The following is a 20,687-nucleotide window of genomic DNA, read 5'->3' on the forward strand; positions in this document are numbered from 1 at the left end:
ATGGGGGGTAGGGAATGACAGTACATTTAAAGTCATTCTTCTGCCTCTATTGTTACCAGGCCTAAAAGTTGTAGCTACCCGGCAATTTCACTGGGAAAACTGAAAATCTAATCCCCGTATTAGGCACTCCCAACTAAAACAGGATGTTGAAACTACTACTGGCAGCAGGAGTAGGAAATTTTCTGTTGCTCTTCTTGCCTGTGTTTTACGGTACAGGGGTTGGCCCTGGTTTGGTCCACCTGCCAGCGGAGCTTAAAGTTTCCGAGGCTTGGGGGAACACAATGACTTGGATCTAACAGCCTAAATGGGAAGAATGGAATTTGTGCTGCCTCGAGGAAGCCGTTAAACTCCTGCTAAGCGAACTCTCTTTTTTATGCATCTATGCACACGACCGACCTCTTCTATCACTGACTAGAAATAATTTCTGACAATCCAGGATATTCCGAAAGCTTGGAGACATATGGCTGGAAAATGAAACTACCCTGGAGTGTGGCGACATCATTATTTTGTGTCGCATGGTACCAGATGGGCAGGTGGTGAATGGCGCTGGGATGTGAACGGACAGTTTAACAATGTGAATTTTTTCCCCCATAGAGCTCAGACAGACTTCATTTCCCTCTTGTCTTTCGGTCTCTAGTACTTGGAATTTCCCCCTCTCTGCAATAGCAATTAACTCAACTTTGCAGTGGGGTAGCCAAAAAGGAAGAGGATGAAGGAGGCTCTATAATCTTAACAAGTGTCGAGGGAGTCACTGCGCCCCGGGAACCGCGGCGGCGACCTGACCATCCTGTGCGGATTTCAGGGCTGATACCGCGCGGGCGGTTATGGAGCGGACCGTTTGATCCGCCGAGGATAGAGACCTGGGCTCGGTAGGGGTGTGCTGATCTTCAGGCAGACGTGGAGGCCCCTGCTGCCTCTCATCCGTAGCGTTTTATAACCATTTTCATCGTTCTTCAAAAGTCATGGACGACGGCCCGCTGCCCGACCTCCGAGACATCGAGCTGAAGCTAGGGCGCAAAGTGCCCGAGAGCCTAGTGCGCTCGCTCCGTGGGGAGGAGCCGGTGCCCCAGGAAAGGGACAGAGACCCCGCCGGGGGGAGCAGCGTTGGTGGCGGAGTCTGCAGTAGCAGCAGCAGTAGCTGCAGTTTCCCTCTCTCCCTGTCATCCTCCTCTTCGCCCTCCCCAACCTCTGGCTCCCCACAACCTAGCCATTCCAGTAGCGCCCTGGAGAGGCTGGAAACCAAGCTTCACCTCCTCAGGCAAGACATGGTGAGTGTGGTTCTCCAGCTGTGGGAGTGGGAGCCCGCGCAGAAGCACCGGGAGATCGGAAGATGCGGTCGGGGGCAGAGAGGGCGGCCGAGCTGAGCCATGGGTGCGTGGGAAACACGGGGAGGGGAGCGCGCAGCGGGTGCGCATCTGGAGGCAGCAGCCGGGAAGCTTGTTTACCCGAGACTTTGCTTGGTCACGGTTTGCTAAGACAGCAGAGCCTGCCCTGCTCTGTGTACTTTCTGACGTCAACTCCCTTTTCCCGGCTCTGACCATTGAGATGCCAGTCTGCAGCCTCCCAGGCACAAGCCCGCCGAGGGGGCCTGCAGTTATTGCACGCATCTGGGGTCTGCTGTGCGCCGTTCACACTTTCAGTTCAAAAGGTGGCTCGGTCCCTTGCCCTTACTGCTAAAATACTTCCTGGTTTGCCGAAAGGTGGCGCGGCGGGGTCCCTGCAGCCCTTCTTCCTGGCTCACTCCTCTTCCACCACCACCGCCCCGCCCCTTGGTGCAGCAGCCGAGCAGTTCCTAGGCCACTGTGGAGCTGATTCTTCACTGCTGGTTCTGAAAACAATGGCCCACTCATCCTTGATGTCCTTATGAATAGCTTGTCTCATGGTTGATCCAAAAGAGCAGGTGATCCCCAGGCCCAGGGATTTGCTAATGACCACTTCCTACCCTCCCCCGTCAGTCCTCAATCTGCAATTGTTTTCCGTGCTGTTTGCAAATGTTAGCCTAAGAATAGGACAATGGGACTAGGAAGGGTCCGAGAATACTTGTTATTCCGGATGTACTTAGAGGGAGACACTTATTTACTTACCATGAACTCAGGCAAGTCACTTAACCTCTGTGGACCTCGGTTTATTCCTACAATGAACTGCTTGGAGGAAATGATTCCTTCCTTAATCCTTTTAAGAAGATGACCACAAAACAACAGCATTTTCCACCAGCTTGGAAAAGAGGAAAGTTACAACAGGGGCCTCAGCCACTTCTACATACATGACCCTATCTACTGGGGTTTTGCATGAAAAAGAAGTAATCGGTGGTGTTACTTTAGCTCCTCTCTTTTTGCAGTTGGAACACTGGGAGGGAATAAATTCCAAGCATAAAGTCATCTTGGCAAGTAATCTAGTGCAAAAAGCCATTCTTCAGAGATCATGTCCTATGCTCAGAATTTTTACACTATCAACACAAGGGCTCTAAAAACCTCTCTCAAGATCTTTTAAGCTGGTTTACTTAAGAACTTTAGTTTTTACGTCTCAAGAATCCATTTTCTTCCCAGTTTGAATGCAAATATATAGAGACATACATATATAGGTCTATGTATGTGTGTGTATATATATGTGTGTATGTGTATTCATACAACATGTGTAATGCAAATGATTTTATTACTCTATTCATGTTTCACTAAATATACACACACACCACAGGTTATACATGTTAGTTATTCAACAAGTATTGACTAAGCATTGACTATACCTGGTAATTAACTGGGTGCTCAAAATACAAAACAAAAAGTTCAAGGAGCCTATCTAGGGCTCTCAAATCTCTTGCACTCATTTGCCATTTATTATTTGTAATATATAAAGCCTAGTGTGCTGAAGAATTTTGTAGGGTAAAAAAAAATCTGGTTATTTTCAACAAAAGACATTTTCCAGCCTTGTCTATTTTTCTTAATGAAAATGTCACAGAGTTAATAAAAATCTGTTTCCCCAAGCCAGATCTTGTTATGCATAATGATTATGGTATATACATAAATACATTTTTAAAAAGCAAGCAGAAACAACAACAGGAGGGGTAGATTATTAAACTGACTATTCATTCTGTTTTCTACGTGAAGCATAGTTATCTATGAACCTAGGAGAATTTATGTCAGAACAGATGTTTTGTGTTCAACTCTGTACTCTAATAAAGGTCTCCTTTATTGAGCAAATGATAACATTGGCTATGGGAGTTTAGAGGGAAAGGATCGAAAACAGGTATATTCCCCTGCCAGTGAGGCAGTTTTCCCCCATTTTAACATAACTCTTACGGGTACTAAAAACCCCAGCTTCAGCATAATTGCAAAGCAACAGATTTGTTTTTATGCAGACTTGGCAGTTTAGTTATAAACATGGAACAGATGCAGTTGTGCAGTTCTTCCTGTCTCCTGGCATCCCCATGTCGAGAAGTTGGGCGATGCCCCTGTGAGTTTTATGTTCTTTTCTGCTCTCTTCTACGAGCACTGAGTCAGCCTCCTTGGTCTAACGCTTGACCACACATTTCATGCTCCTTACTTTGAGTTGTTCACAGATATTTCTTCTGGATGGTCTGGAATTATCAGGCTTCGTTCGGTCCTGCCCTCAGAACTCCTTCGTAAGAAACACCTTAGCCATGTACAGGATTTTCTAGAGACTTTCAGGAATTAAGCCTTCCTTCGTTTCCTATTAGGATGGATGTACTTACTACTGACACAAGGCACCTTAGACTTGCAGGGACGGAGTCTCAAAACTTAAACTTATTTACATGCACCTGATCTTCTCATTGTCTCTCGCATCTCCTTTTATGAGATGAATCATTTCCTTAACTCTTCTCTGTAAATATTACAATCAATGCTCTTGAAGTCTGTGAGATACAGGTGGAAAGGAAGCAAGATGAAAGAGACTGAAGTTGGGGGTGGGCGGGGGACTGTTTCTGTGGCCAGACTTCTTCACCTTGAAACCCTTATTAACAACATAAATAGCACAATACATAATAAAGAGTGTGGGAAGGAAAATATTGGAAAAGAAAACTTGCAGGCATATATTTGATACAGTAGGCCAATTCAGGATGTTCTGGAGAGAGAGCACATTTTCCCAGTGTGTAAAATATTTTTTATTTTTAATTTAAAGATAAGGAAATTTGACAAAAAGCAAATGCAGGGATACACATAGGAAGTTTATAATGAAATCAGAAATAGATGTCAGACTTCTGGTACAAAGTCTGCCCAATTATATTTGTTCACTACTTTTCAATTCACAGTGTTTTACACTCTGTCATATTATTTGAGCATAATGTCATACTGGGAAAGAAGTATTTTCATCCACATTTTGCAAATGAGATCACTGTGGCTTAGAGATGGTTGAGAAATCAGGCCAAGGTCACATAGCTAATTAGTCAACAGAATCACAATTTGAACTCATATCATCTGACTCCATGTACTGTGCTTTTCCCCCATTCTCGCCTGCATCCCAATAATTTCTCTTCAAAATAGTTTTTATAAATCTGTGGTAAGTCAGCAATCCCTAGAGTACTAAGGGACCAACAAACAGAAGCCATCAGGATGCATGTCGAGGGCTGTTTCAGATATGGGTTCATTCAATAATCAGCAAATATTTATTGAGTGCCAACAATGTACCAGGCCAGCCTGGAGACCTTGGGAATATAGTACAAAATGGCTACTTTAAAAAGTCAGTCTTCGGAAGAGGTCCTGTCCTATGATTGGACTTTTCATTCCACTGTCTTTGCAGACTCCTTTTGCAAAATTTTCTTAAGAATAAGACTTTAAGCATTACTTATCAACTGCTGCTCTAAGTTTTAGAACGCCTCATAACATCTGAAATATTTTTCCAGTAAATGTAAATAATCTCTGTCAAAGTCAATGTTTCCACTTAGTAATACATTTTATACTGCACTTTTCTTTTACAAGATGTTCAAAGGATTTTAGTGCTATCTCAATAATGTCCATATCATACCTCTAGTTTAAGAGTGAAAATTATTTTCATCGATTTACTCTGGAAAAAATTTGAAATGCATAAGTTTATTAAGGCAATCACTAATGAATCAGAGCCTGGAATTAGAAGGGATCTAATGGACACTCCCAAGTTTGCCTTCCTAGATAATTACTGTTCAGTCATCAAAGTATAGTTTGAAATGAAGTATATACTACCTATTGATGCCGTATTCCAGATTTTAGTCAATTCTGTGTCACGCTGGAATGGTTAATGCGGTGCCATTATGAATAACTAATTTGAAGATATTGTGTCCTGATCCCATATTTTTAGCAAGTACATATTGGCACAGCAGGTGTGTAATAGTGAGAGATAAACAATTTCAAGCTAGTTACTTGTCTTACTATTAAAGCATTCAAATACCCCACCTGATTCCTCAACTCTTGCTTTAATAAAGTTCTCTAGGCAATACACAGGGCTAGACACAAACACACATAAATGATACCAGAAGAACATGAATCAAAATGTCAAAATTTTTGAGAAGGATACAATTGTACTTGATTTTTATCAATATTTTCTCTTATTGATCTTTTTCATGTCCCTGCACCCCCATAATAAATGGCTTGCCTATTTTTATTTCCTCAAAAAGAGATCATAATTTCATTACATTAACTTCACAACTGCTTTGGAAAAGATTCAGAGTAGGCTAGGAGCTTTCCATCATTTGTTCCATAATACTTTCAATAGTATTTTTACTATCTTATCATTTAGGTTTTTTTTTAATTGAACAAAACTTTAAGGAAAACCCTTAAGGAAGGCGTCTTCCTTGATGAGTTCACAAGATAGCTGAAAAGATAAAATGGGGATATAATTTTGCCAGAGAAAGATTACAAACCAGCACGTCAGCACATACACGATGCCATAGTGGAAATCAGACATAAGTGTTGAAATTAAAAGATAAAGCTGAGGAGATTTGTCATGGCGAATGTGCCTTGTACAAGGAATTAAAAGTGCTGATAGGGCTTCCCTGGTGGCGCAGTGGTTGAGAGTCTTCCTGCCGATGCAAGGGACACGGGTTCGTGCCCCGGTCCAGGAAGATCCCACATGCCGCAGAGCAGCTAGGCCCGTGAGCCATGGCCGCTGAGCCTGCGCGGTCCGGAACGGGAGAGGCCACAACAGTGAGAGGTCCGCGTACCGCAAAAAAAAAATAAAATAAAATAGAAAATAAATAAATAAAACCCGAATAACTCTCCTTTTTAAGAAGGGGCTAAACACTGTGCTGGATGTTTATATATAGCTATTATGTTCATTTTACAGATAAGGAAACTATGGCTTACAGGGGTTAAATAATTTGAGTAGGTCACCGTAAGTGGTTTCCCAGCCATTCATTCAAACAAGAACCACTGGCAATCTGCTGGATCCAAATTACTCCCAAACCATACTATATCTCAGCACCATGAAGTGTGCCTATTTATTGTGACTGAATATTTCTACAGTGATTTCACCCCACAACTACCAGTGGATCTTTTGATATTCTTTTAAAACTGTTATTGTTTCCTTTTTAAAATTAAATATATGCTCTCATTATAAAACTTCCAGAAATATGATGTAAAGAGAAACAAAAGTCCCTTTTTACCTACTCCCAATACATCTTCCCCATATTACTCTTTACCCCAAAAGAAACCACTGCTGACAGTTTGGTGTGAATCCTCTCAGGTCTTTTTCTACGTCTTGGCCTGCATATATAGGCACATATATATTTACATAATTTTAAAATGTCTGGACTTCACTTTTCTTATTTTACATAATAATATTTTATTATGTCACCTGACATTTATTGGATGATTACAATATGTCAGTTGGCACTGTAAACAGTTTTCATGTATTATGTCATTTCATTCTCACTCCTCACCCACTTGTGAGGTAAGCACTGTGGGTTGTTAGGTAATATAAACAGATTCCTGATAGAATTTAAGAAATGTTTAGTTAATATTTATTTATTCTGTCAATTCTCTTATATGAACCTCAGCTAGTTACTAATTAAAATGAAAATGTCATTACTTTGCTTTTTATAATAAATGATTATCCAAATATTCAATAGTTCTTCTAGAATCAAATTCCATCCACAGAAATCTGACTTAATCAGAACATTTCATTCCTCTATTGAAGAAATAACCAAGTCTTCAAATTGGAATGTACTTCTCTTCCATCACATACCATTTTAACATAACCTTTTTGTTGAGTTTTTTTTTTCTTTTTTGATAATAATAATATCAGTAAAACCTCTAAAATTTAGATCAGAATGCTAACATGGCACAAGATGATCCATACCACATGGAGAAGGCAGAATGGCCACCAAGAAACTATGGCTCAAAACCATCTTAGTTTTGTTCAGACTTTAGAAGGCCCATGATGACAAAACAGATTCTGCTCCTAGAGATCTGGCATAATCGGAACACTGGATTCTTTAGTTGAAGATACAATTAATATCCTTCAAATCAACTCATAACAAAGTGATGTATAACACTGGAACTAGGGACTTCCCTGGTGGCACAGTGGTTAAGAATCTGCCTGCCAGTGCAGGGCACACGGGTTTGATCCCTGGTCCGGGAAGATCCCACATGCCACGGAGCAACTAAGCCCGTGTGCCACAACTACTGAGCCTGCGCTCTACAGCCCTCGAGCCAGAAATACTGAGCCCAAGTGTCGCAACTACTGAAGCCCCCGTGCCTAGAGCCCATGCTCCGCAACAAGAGAAGCCACCGCAAAGAGAAGCCCGCGCACTGCAGCGAAGAGTAGCCCCTGCTCACCGCAACTAGAGAAAGCCCACATGTAGCGATGAAGACCCAACACGGCCAAAATAAATAAATAAATAAATTTATCTAAAAAACCCAAAAAACTGGAACTATAATTTATTACTAACTCGCCCTCTCCCTGAAGGCCCATTTTATGGACAGTTGGAAGACGGGTGAAGCAGAGGATCAGCACAATAGTGAGATAGGAATCTGATGGTATCCTGGCACTACCGGACCCAGCGCTGCATTTGGCATCTCCAGGACAGCCATTTCCCTTAATTGTCTTGGTTGGGTCTGCCAGCATGTCCACTGCTGTTCAGCCTGTATTCTAACTGACACATCTTATTCTTCAAAATGTTAATCCCATCAATCAGGAGTTGGTCATACTGGACGTCTTTAGGGTGAGTTTTCAATCTTGATCTCTGATGTCTTATTATTGATTTCAGATTTTCAGAGGATAATCAATTTCCCTCATTTCTAAGTGCTAGGGGGCACATCACATTCCCATGTATTCCCCCTCTACTATCAGCATCACATTGCTGTTGTAGAATAATTTTTAATTTTTAAAAAACATTCTGGATAACATGGCTTATTTTTATGTAAAAAATGATCAGATTATCCATTTGTAATTAAAATTACAGAATGTTCTTTTTTTCTCTGTATTTTAAATTAGGATGCCTGAAGTGAGCCAGATGTAAGTCTTCAACTTTCCATATATTTGGGAGCAGAACGAAATTGTTGCTATATTAGTACCCACCTCAGGAAACACATAGAAAGGTTTTAACACCAGCACCCCAAACAGTGAGATATATGTCACAACTCAGGGATTGATAGCCCAGGATATGATTATAATTGTTTCTCTGATTATTTAGTTAGTTAGTTTTTGCAAAAGACATTTAACTAAATTTACGTTGATTTTGTTGTTTTGGTGCCGACCAAATGAAGCTTGAGACCAAAACTGAGAAGGAAAGTCCTTCCTTATGGTGATAAAGTTCAACTTTCACGGCTGCGCAAGTCACAGAACTACCTGTAGTTCTTTTGCTGAGAATTTAATCATAAAGAGCTACTACTAGCTCTTTATTGGTGTGATGTTAATTTTGTTTCCAGGTTTTCCCTTAACTTCATAAAATGTTTAAATTATTATAATTGAAATGATACATGCTGTTATTAAAACACGCAAATAGTACAAAAGGATCTAAAGTAGAAAATGAAGGTTCCCCACATCCCCTTTCCCAATTTCCAATCTCTAGAGACAACTACTATGAATAATATTTTATGTATCCTCCTAGAAATTTTCTGAATATATGTAAGTATACCTATAGTTTCTTATATACCTTTAGCTATAATTATAGACATATATTTTTGGAGGCATATGTGTGTGTATAATTTTAAAATTGAGACTCTCAGAAGCTCATGTTGCAGCTAGCTTTCTAGATTCAGTAAATACTCTGGTATTGAATATATATCTATAGCTTCAAAACACAACGTACAGTGCTCCCACTTTGGATGGATTACTGGCAAAGGACAGCAGTTAGAGTCTATTTGTATAAAAACACACTGCAGTTGGTGAGGCAAAAAGACAGAGTCAATAATCTCTAGAAATAGAAAAGACCACTGTAGAACCCTAGGGTGGGAAAGAACTTCAGAGGTTCCTTGGTGCCTTTAGACCAATTCCCCACTGGCATCCTCACCCATTGATCATCCATCCTTTGATGAATTTCTTCAGTGATGGGGACTTCACTGGCTCCCAAGGCAGACCATGCCATTTTCAGACACCTCTATTCATTATACTTGTTAACTGGCAATTCCAGTTGTTCATCAAAAAGACAAAACTATAACCATTCATCAAGAGGTAAAAAAAAAAAAAAATGCTCCAGCCTGTCGCCTACAAGCCATGAGTTTGTAACTTAAGATGGATGCTCTATCAGGTGTAAAATACAATGAAAGCTCAGTGAGCTTCTCCTAGTTTGATACGTACATGACTAAAATAAAAGCCTTTCTTGCCTTTCTTGCAAAATGAAAAAAAGAACGGCAACGCCATGTATTGGCAAGGATGGGGAGAACTGGGCACTCTCCTGCACTGCTGCCGGAAGTGTATGTTCAAAGCACCTTTTTAAGTGGTAAACCTGACACTGTATTTAAAAGAGGGGGGACTTCCCTGGCGGCCCAGTGGTTAAGACTCCGTGCTTCCACTGTAGGGGGATGGGGTTCGATCTCTGGTCAGGGAACTAGGATCCTGCATGCCACAGCTCGGCCAAAAATATATAAATAAAAATAAAAAAGGGGAAAAAAAAGATACTCAAGACTTCTGGTATCAGTAATATTTAAGATAAATATAAAAATGTACCCTAAGAAAATAATAATGAATTTGTACAAAAATATAGTTTGTGTGTACCTTTGATATTATGTATGATTGAAAAAAAATGGAATAATCTAAATGACCAATAATGGTAGGTAGGCTATTTATCTGCATATGATAGAAACCTGTGTAGCTATTAAAATTATACTGTAAGATTATTTATGGAAGAGAGAAAATAGTTATAGATATTTACATGCTTAGAACAAAAGGCTGGAATCAAATACTACTGTTAACATTATAGGGTATCGTTGGATGGTGGGGTTATGAATGACATTTTAAATTTTTTCTGTTGTTCTATTTACTTTATCTGCACTAAGTATACATTGTATTTTGATAAGAAAAAGTATAAATAGGCAGAATTTTAGAAAATAAAAGAGTATGGGCTTTAGAATAGGTAAAGATGAATTCAAGGAATCACAGCCCTGCCTTTTACCAGCTATGTGTCTTTAAGCACATAATGAGTTTAATATACATAAAGTAGCTGGGAGTCTGCCTACTAAATAGTAAGCACTCATTAAGCATTAGTTTTTTTTGTCTTTCTCATTTGATTAATGGCTTAACTATTTCATACTTATAGGAAAAGATGAGATTAGAAGTTGTCCTATGATCTTCCTCTTCTGTCCTTTTATTGTATTTCATAGAAGAAGGCGGAGGGGCATGGCTACATGTAAAATAACTTCCTGTCCTGCACAAACTACATCTGGGTTGCTAAATTTGGCATTGAGCACAAAAGCAACACCAGGAATGATCAGTGCCCAAGTAAGAAATGACCACTTCAACTCTGGCAAGTCCTTTCTGTTGAAAAAGGTGAATTAAAAACCAACTGACAGGGCTTCCTTGGTGGCGCAGTGGTTGAGAGTCCGCCTGCCGATGCAGGGGACACGGGTTCGTGTCCCGGTCCGGCAGGATCCCACATGCCACGGAACAGCTGGGCCCGGAGCCTGTGCTCCGCAACGGGAGAGGCCAGAACAGTGAGAGGCCCGCGTACCGCAAAACAAACAAACAAACAAAAACCAACTGACCCATCAGGATCTTAGAGTGGCTGATGCTAATCATGGGCAAGACCACCACAAGAAGGTAATGGAATAGACGACTGCTCTCAGAAACAATTACCAAGCATTCCACAGTCTCCTCCTATGGGCCTTATGCCTCCTGCCAGAAACAGATGGGTAGAAAATATTAAGACTCTGATAGATGTTCACATAGGTTTTAAGAGAGAAAAGCAGTCACTGCTCAGAATACAGAAAAGGATAAGAAATAGTTGATTACAGACAAAGCCCTGTTTTGGATTTCATGGGTAAGAATCTGAAACCATAGTCCAGCCTTCTACCATCTTACAAGGTGATGATAACACAGTAGTGCAAAAAATAATACACAGAGCCACCAATTTAATCACTTAGATCAGTGATTTTATAGTCACACTATAAAACTTAATGATTTAATGGTATTTTAAATATTGTTCATTGACACAATCTTTCTGCAGTAAAAGCATATGATTATTTAAGTTATATTTATAAGTCTCTGGAGCTACAGATTTCCGCAAGGTGCAAGTCTGACAAAATCCTGTGTACCTGACTTCACTTGTCACTTTATTATTGGGCCAAATTTTCAGCTGTATATTTCAACTTGGTTAATAAAACTGCTGTCTTTTTCTCCCTCCCTATAATCACCCTGAGGGCAGAAGCTATGATTAATCAATGCTTGTGTTTCTCTAACACTCAATCATTTAGGGACTCAGCATTTGTTTAATGTGTAAATTAAAGTACACCTTAGTCCTGATTCTAATTTTTGGGTTTGGAATTCATTAGCAATATTGCTTTTTTGGACAGGAACACAGAACCCCAATCCCTCCTCTGCTTCCCACTGGCCAATTCCACTCACCTGGAATTTAGGTTCTTGGTTAAGAAAGACTAAAACATTTTTCTTCCTATTACCTGTTATTGTGACATTTGACTTAGAAAGAGAGAGGGAGAGTAAAAGAAGAAGCAGGGGGTGGGGGGGGGGGGGGCGAGGGAGGGAAGAAGGGAGGAAGGAGAAGAGAAAAGAGAAGAGAAGAGAAGAGAAAGGAACCTTTCTTCCACTGTGAAGTGATACAGCAGAATTTCTTCTTGGTTGCAGGACCTACTCTATCCTCAGATATGGTCAGTTGCAGAAACCATTGCTGTCAGGGGTACTGGCAACACATAGAAATGGAAGAGTTGTTTTGCTACTCCGTTAAGTGCACAAAGAAAAGGCACATTTTATTGATAGTTTTTGCCGTCCTCTCTTCCTACTCAGGAATGAGGTTTTGAAGTTCCAGAGTGAAAAGAAAGAACTTACAAGAAAAAAGACATCATTTATAATTGTGTACGTATTGATATATGGTACAGTCCATGTGGTTTGGGTTGAAAATAAATAATAGTCTGTTTTGGCAGCCTACGTTAGTACCCAGATAGCACTGATTGTTTGGGCATTCCTTCTCTCACTATCCTTAGCACATCCTCAGTATAGACTTCGGAACTTAGGACTACAACGTCACTTGGGCACATTGTATCTGACGTGTTTGAGACAGTTAGCAAACTTGCAGTGAACCTCATCAGTGATGACCAGATGGTAAGTTAGATTGACAGAATGAAAAAAGCTAGGTTTCTTGAGTATTCATAAGATTCTAGAAGTAGAGACAGTTGCAAAGAATCAACCTATTTTTCTGTTTTTAATTAGTAACTAGATTTGAAAGATGAAAAATGGCTATCAAATATTCTAGTATTGCTAGTAAAGCAGCAACTGCATGGGTTTCCTTCTGAATTTTTTTGTCCTTACATGAGCTTTTACATACCATTCACTTTCCCAAAGGCACTGGTTTTTCCACCTTGCAAGAAGCTATACTACATGGACTTTGGCTGCTTTTAATCTTCATATTTCTTATTTATATTATCTGCAGGAAAAATTTACAAATATGTGGAGAAATATTTTTTTAAAACTGTATTTTAAAATAATTTTGGACTTTACATAACAAAAACAGTACCAAACATCACTATATACCCCACCCAGACTCTCCCACATGTTACCTTTACCTTCTCATTCTCTTCCCTCCCCCTCCTCTCTCTCTCTCTCTTCTTTCTTCCCCCCGCAAACACACACACTTTTCCTTAAACATTCTTCAACTTAAAGGTTGCAGACATGACATTACTTTACCTCTAGATAAATACTTCAGCGAGCATTTCTCAAAAACAAGAACAGTCATAAATGTCGTCCTTCCTCTCTCCTATATACAGTACAGTCATAATTAATGACTTACATCATTTTTTCCTGCTGAGTTTAGACCTGTCCTAAGAATATTTTTCAGCAGAGCACTACAGGTGGCCACCTTGCATCAATCGGAAGCCTACCTCAGGCCAGCATTGTTAAATAATACAAGTGGGCCTACCTGAAGCATAGTAGGGGCAATTAGAAGAACATGCCCTCAATTTCCCACCTTCCTATTCACTTAATGTCAGAAATCCTGTTCTCACAAAATCATCTTTTGAGCCAGAGCTTGTGATCCATATGAAAAAATGAAAGAGTAACTGGAAGATTGTGGACCATGGGTGGTATTCAGTAAATGCACTTTCAACGTTGGCTACACTAACAACACTATCACCTTCTACCATGTAAGCTGTATGGGGGCAAGGATGCTGGGAGCCAGTTTTGTTAAGTGAGGAAGAAGAGAGAAGAGGACATAGGAAAAGGAAATATCTTTTAGCATTTTTGTCTAAGGAAAGATTTCTCCTAGGAGTCAGTATTTTGCACTGTACACAATAGTTTACAAAGCATTTTCTCATATGCTACCTTCTTTCCTCAGTCCTGGGGTTATGAGGTTACAACAATTAGGCAATGAATATAACATTTGCAGCATATGCCGTTATACCATGTTTACAGCATGTATTTGCTAGCATATAGTATTTGCCCAGTAAATGTGACCAATAATAATAGGCTTCTGCCTGATATTATATTTGCTTGGCCAAGGAAGTAATAAATCAAGCTATGCTATGACTGTCACTATGTGCTACATTCAATTTAGTTCTTAAAATTCAGACAAACTCCTTTTGGGGATTATACTGAATAGTAAAATCCATTTGTTGAATTAACTCTTGAAAATCATCCGCTTGTTTTTCCTTTAATCTGGCTATGTTCAGAGTTTGCCAGGAACTATGGCCCTGACAAGCCTGATGAAATGAAACAGAATTTTAACTTTTATATTGTGCTTCTTAATTTTGAGTTTATTAGTTCAATTTCTAAATTTGTTTTGTGTTTGCTTTATAAAGTAATACTTGTTCCAATTATTCCTTATTTGAAAGTTTTTAAAAGTTAGTTTGGGAACGCCAGAATAAATATGCGAGAAGGAAGTCAGGATAACGAAGAGATGAGATTTAGGGTCTTCTCTCTATGTGTGTTTCTGTCAGTGGGGAAAAATGAACTAGAATACGACAAGGATTATTTTGGTGAATATTGGACTCATGATGATGAGCTCACATGTTTTTTATGGGGACCAAACTTACATAAGGACTTAGAAATGGATCTTGAAATTTCCCCCACTCAGTCCAGTTCCCCTCCCTCCAACCACCATCCTCCAGTAGCCCGAGAAATTACACAAATATCTGCCATGTCTACCAACATGCATCCTACTTCAAGATAATCTGGTACCATAGGGAAATGCAATCTGGATTCTCCTTATCAGTATGCTTAATGTAAAATGAAACTATTTTCTTAGATGTCCATATTGGTATGATTTCTTTGGCTTATCATTTGAGCTGATTTTTATCAGCACAGTATTGTCCATGACCTTGCTCTGTACTTTGGAGTGGAGTTTGATGAACATCCTGTGTGTCCTGCTAAGCATTTTTTGGACTTGTTCAGTTACTCACTGGCAGTAATTTTTAATTGCCCTCCTTTCCAACCATGCTACGATTTACATTTGTAAGTGGGATTAAAAGAGACCAATTTCATAGAAGATGGGAAACTTGTTCAGTGAAGCAACTGACTACTTCTACACTGTTGCAGTTGAAGTCTCATATGGATTCATGCATGATAAGATCAGGAATTTTGAGATCTTAATGGTTGTCATGTATTATATTAACATGTACTATAACTTTAAAGGGAAGTTAAGAAGACACAGTGAAAATATTTCTTTCAACAGTATTCCTCCCAGGCACAAACAAAGCAATCTTTTTAGTGAACCATAACTTTACTTGGCACTAGATGTGGAAAATCAACATGATTTGAAGGATGGTGCCAGCACAAAATGGAATTCCCCAAACATTTTGATTTAATTAATAAACGAAATGAGTTCAGAATATTGTCATTAGCAGTCAATAAATAAAAAAACAAGGCTAAAGTCACAAATGCATACTACTTTTTGTGTTGGAGACTTTTAAATAATCACAGTACAACCATATTATCTTACTGGCATTAATAAGTAAGTGGGTTAAAATGATTATTGTTAGAGTCTGTAATACTTTTATTTAAAACCACTAACCATTAATTAAGTCTCCTAGGAGCACTATCGAATGATCACATTGCTGAGTTGGACGTGGAGATACGGAGACAAGAGTGATTTACAGTAGATTAAGACAAGCCCAGATTTCCCACTTTCCAAACTGATTGTTCAGGATGCGTGCAACAGCCAATACAAATAGAGGAGACGCATTTCCATTTACACTTTAATTCCAAAAGTCCAGACATCATTACTGGGACTGCTCAGTAATTTCCTAACATTAAGTGTCGTGTTATTTTTGTTTGCTTTCAGTCTTAAGACAAACTGATTCTATTTGGATTTCACCCAATATTCTTTAAGGAGAAATGCACTGTTCCTTTTTTTTTTACATCTTTGATTTGATTTTGTGTCAACAGGATCAAATAACTTGAAAATTTTATCTACGTGAAAACCAGTGCTTTTTTTTTTTTTTTTTTTTTTTTTTTTTTTATGCGTTACGCGGGCCTCTCACTGTTGTGGCCTCTCCCGTTGCGGAGGACAGGCTCCGGACGCGCAGGCTCAGCGGCCATGGCTCACGGGCCCAGCCGCTCCGCGGCATGTGGGATCCTCCCAGACCGGGGCACGAACCCGTGTCCCCTGCATCGGCAGGCGGACTCTCAACCACTGCGCCACCAGGGAAGCCCCCCAGTGCTTTTTTGTAAGCAAAATTTGGTGCTACTCAAAGGCACTAACACTTCTGAGAACAAATAAAATAAGTACACACTAAGAATGTCAAATTGATTCACGCACTTGGAAATGAGTCTAACAAGAATCTATTTTCCATCTCTTGACCTTACACATGATATTAATTTTGTCCCAGCCAAAAATCTTAGTTGTTCCAATTAAACACTGATGATGCATATCTATAGTAAATATACGTATTTCCAAATCCTCACTCTTTGTTGGGCCTTAAAGACAGATGGAAACCCTCAGTTGCACACCATTTAACTATGTAAATGTCCACCCTGGACACTGTTCCCCATCTCTGCTTATAGAAATGTTTCTATAATAGAAATCAAGTAAATACAACATATTTTAAAGCATCAACTATATCCCACTCTTGTATAAACCCCAGAAGAAATACAAATGAATTTGAAGACATGAATTTCACGGAACTTGCAAATCAATCAGGTAAGTAAGGCATGAGGTTGCTACTAAAACAATAGCAATATTTAACTTCCATAGTATTGAAAATTCTGATCTAATACCAAAGGTTCATGATCCATAATAAAATGCAATTTTTATTTGAAACAAATTATACCGTAACCATTTAATGCTGTGCCTAAGTGCTTGTCTTTTACATCATAATGTATGACCCCACCTCAGCTCCTGAAATGTGCTATGTATATACTCTTGTCTCTGGACATTTGTACGTGCCATTCCTTTTGCCGGGCTCTTTCTTCCTCTCCCACCCTTATCCCTCATACCTCATCCAGTTAACTCTGACTTTTTATCCTTCAAGTCATACCACTGATAATATTGTATTTTGTTTTTTATGTCCCTCATGAGACTATAAGTTCTCTCATAGCTAGAACCTTGTTCAGTTATTTCATTTCTAGAATTTAGCAGACTGTAAGAGCTCAGTATTGGAGGAATAAATGAATAAAGCTCTCTAAAAAGTTATTACAGAGGAGGGTAACAGTAGGTAGAAGTAACAGCTTGAACATGTTTGGGGTTATAGGCATTGACTGCCCAGGCAACAGTAATGATTGTGAGAGTGATTGAGGTAGATGGGAAGGTTATGTTGGAGCTAATGAAAAGAAGATTGGAATGGTAAAATATTCCCAACGAATAGAAAATACTATTCTAAGAAGTTTGAATACAATTAGATAGGCAATAAGGACCAACAGTAGTTGTTATTTTAGAGAATTTATATAATGAAAGCTGTGTTATATTTTTTAATACTCTTTTTTTCTTATAGTTGTCTTCTTGAGAACGAAATGGTTTCCATGTGTTTTATATTATGGGATCCTTAAAGTATGTTGTCCTTTTGAAATACTCATTAACAAGAAAGCATACTGTTTATTACTGAGGAATGAAAGTATGCAACAGAATAAAAAATGACAAAAATATTTTTGGAACAAGGAAAGAGAAAAGATTATATTCATTCAAGATACAACTATGTCAAAACTGTTTTCTTCCTACTAGATATAATTTCTTAAGTACACAGATTTTGATTATAAATATATGTCATCGATAAATTAAGTTGCCTTTATTAGTTATGTTGACACTTTCTAAACAACAACAAAAAATGTTTTAATCATCCAAATGACATTTACCTATGAACATCTATTTATACAATTCTCTATGCTTAGGACTGTTTGATTTATTTTGAAATTAAGGGTTTTTCTGATTAAAATCTAATATACTTTCCTGATATATATTTCAGAGAGTACATAAAATATAAGGAAAGGAGGGAGGGACCAAAAAAACATGATTACATTACCCTGAAGCCACTGTTGTAACATTTTTATCTTATTAAAGTATTTTTCTTCTGTAATTTTTCCTTTGCGTTGTTGAAGTTATAATATATATCTTATATCTTACTTTTTGTAGATCCTGGTTTTTTGTTCAACATCATATCATAAACCTTTTCCTATATGATTTTTCTAAACTTAATTTGTATTACCTGAAAAATATTCAATTTTCTGTGCATTTCTCTAATATTGGATACTTAACTTGCTTCTTGTATTTTTGTTGATGATATTTCAGATTATTTCCCTAATAATTCCTAGGCAGGGAGAATAAATGTCATTCCTTTTGTAACATGATTTTCCAACTCTTGATTCCTTTTTCTTTTGTCAGGCTGAATATTGAGTAGTTTGTTTTTTTAAAGGGTGCATGAATCCTGTTTTCTTATCTCTTGCAAAGGAGAAAAGAAGCAGGTAAGCACAAGGGCTTCAGAGCCTGACAGATCTCAGTCTGAATCCCAACTCCATCACTTATTGTGTGAAGCTGACAAGTTACAGATCCTTTTTGAGGTACAGTTTGAAGACAGTAATATCTATCATTTAAAGTTTTGTGAAGATTAGGTGATACTCGTCATAGTGCTTGGAACTAGTGCTTTATTAAAGAGTAGCCATTATTTTGTATGCTATTATTATTGTTGGAATTCTTTGTTGTCACTATGGAAGTTACCTTTAGTTAATTAAAATTTTCTGTGTGGGATTACAAAAACAAGACAAAAATCAAAACAGTGAATACTTTATCAAAACAAAAACCTCCACTACCTTTAAAATGCATTGCTACCAGGATTCCTCCTATTTCTGACATCAATCACAGGGCTTTATTTACGGTACCTATGCTTATTTCCCAGAATTCAATATACAACCTCCAGCTGCTCTTTACCTGAGCAGTAAATTCTGATCATTGCAAAACCAGCCTAGAAAGATGCTATTACTACTACTGAAGAGTGGCAATGGGAATCACTGTGATTAGTTTATAAAAGCTTATAAAAGCCATACATACAGACTGTTAGGAGGGAGCCATGTCAAGTTTTAGTTGATTACAAGAATTACATTTCTGAATCAGGAGACAGTGGGAAAAGAAAATAGGCTTTTTTCTACTTTTAGAGGAACCTAGGCACATCACTGATTATGTTTTAAATTGCATCCACTAGGATTTTAATTAGCAGACAAAAATCTCAAACTCTAGTGATATTTGGGTGAAAGTTTGAGCTGTTATCATGGTAGTTTTGTCTTTTATTCTGTATTATAAGATAAGCTTCCAAGTTTTAAATTCAGAAAATTCTTCAAGGATTTTATTTCAGTTGGACTTATAAATTTTCTTTAATAGAGAGAGATGAAATCAACCCAAATAGAGCCTTATTTAGAAAATTCACACCCAAGGAAAAATATACGATTTGGCATCATCTTTGCCAATTATATGGCAAACACTTGTATAAAATCCAGCTATTATTTACTATAACATGTGTGAATATAAATACTTTGGGTTTTTTTATCATCTGAGTTGACGAATGGTATTTATGGAGCCAACTCCATAGATGATGGACTATCTCTTAAAAATGAACAGTAGTTTAGAAGCAAGCATCCCATCCTGGGGTATCTCTGTATTGTTTTATAGGTATTAAGTCAAAGTTTTATCATAAGCATCATTCTTATTTCAAATTTATAAAAAACGGCACATATAATTATAAAACTATAAATGCTTCATAGATGAAACTTTCAGTGTAATGTTAGGATAAGGCACCATCTGAGTAAAAACAGTACAATTTGGTATTACTACGAAGCCGGGTGTCTGGACATGTCCTGATGAATTCATCATGTGCCATCTGTTCCAATATTTCTTGCCACCAGTAACCATTTTTTTTTGCCAGTAGCTATTGTAGGTTTCTACCTGTATTTGTTTGACTCTTTCTATTATGGATTTTTCTACATGGTTATGGAGAAAAATATACTCCATACTATGACATACATTTATACTATGACATACAAGTCCTATATGTTAATAGGACATTTGAAAACTATAGGAAAATTAGGACCCAATTAAGACTGCACTGCCTTGTTTTTTTTTTTCCATCCTTCTCACCTTATGTGATAAGAATTAAGAAAAGTGAACCATCCTATTCCCAGTAGCTCTTTTTAAATGTGGTGACCCATCTGTTGCCATATGCCAGGCATCTGTTTTTATCACCCTCATTTGTGGTCCTTCAAAGCTAAAAATGATGAATTAACATTGAATTTATGCTAATTTTTACTGCAAGAGAACAGCTATTTGCAAACCATTTAAGCTGGCAGCAGTGATTTTCAGGTGTAAGAGAATATAAGAGGATAAGAACAGAAATCAGCAATGTATTTTTATTCTCAGCTACCTTTTTGAATAGTTGTACAACTTTTAGGGAATTGTAATTCCTGCGTGGCTCCATTCTTCAAGAGCAAAATGTGAGAAGTGATTCTTGGCTTGTAAAATATCTGTTGAATTTAGATCAAAGTAAATATGACATTAAATGTAATAGGGTCAAACTGTTCATGAATGCTTATTCAGGTGAGTGCCAGTTTAATCCAAGTAGTAGAACTGTTTCTTTTTTGAAAAGATGATTCATTTTTTTCCAATCCTAAACTATCATCAG

General features: G+C 38.2%; 1 protein-coding gene across 1 annotated transcript in view; it reads left to right on the forward strand.

Moving 5' to 3' along the window:
• The first annotated feature begins 252 nt into the window (after positions 1–252).
• Positions 253–20,687, forward strand: part of LURAP1L (leucine rich adaptor protein 1 like) — a 45,064-nt gene continuing 24,629 nt past the window's right edge. The window contains exon 1 of the mRNA XM_032635757.1: positions 253–1,268. Within this exon, the coding sequence (XP_032491648.1) occupies positions 963–1,268 (306 nt within the window). The 5' untranslated portion in view covers positions 253–962. The remainder of the gene's footprint in view (positions 1,269–20,687) is intronic.

The sequence above is a fragment of the Phocoena sinus genome, chromosome 6 (assembly GCF_008692025.1).
Source record: "Phocoena sinus isolate mPhoSin1 chromosome 6, mPhoSin1.pri, whole genome shotgun sequence".
NCBI classification, from domain to species: Eukaryota; Metazoa; Chordata; class Mammalia; order Artiodactyla; family Phocoenidae; genus Phocoena; species Phocoena sinus.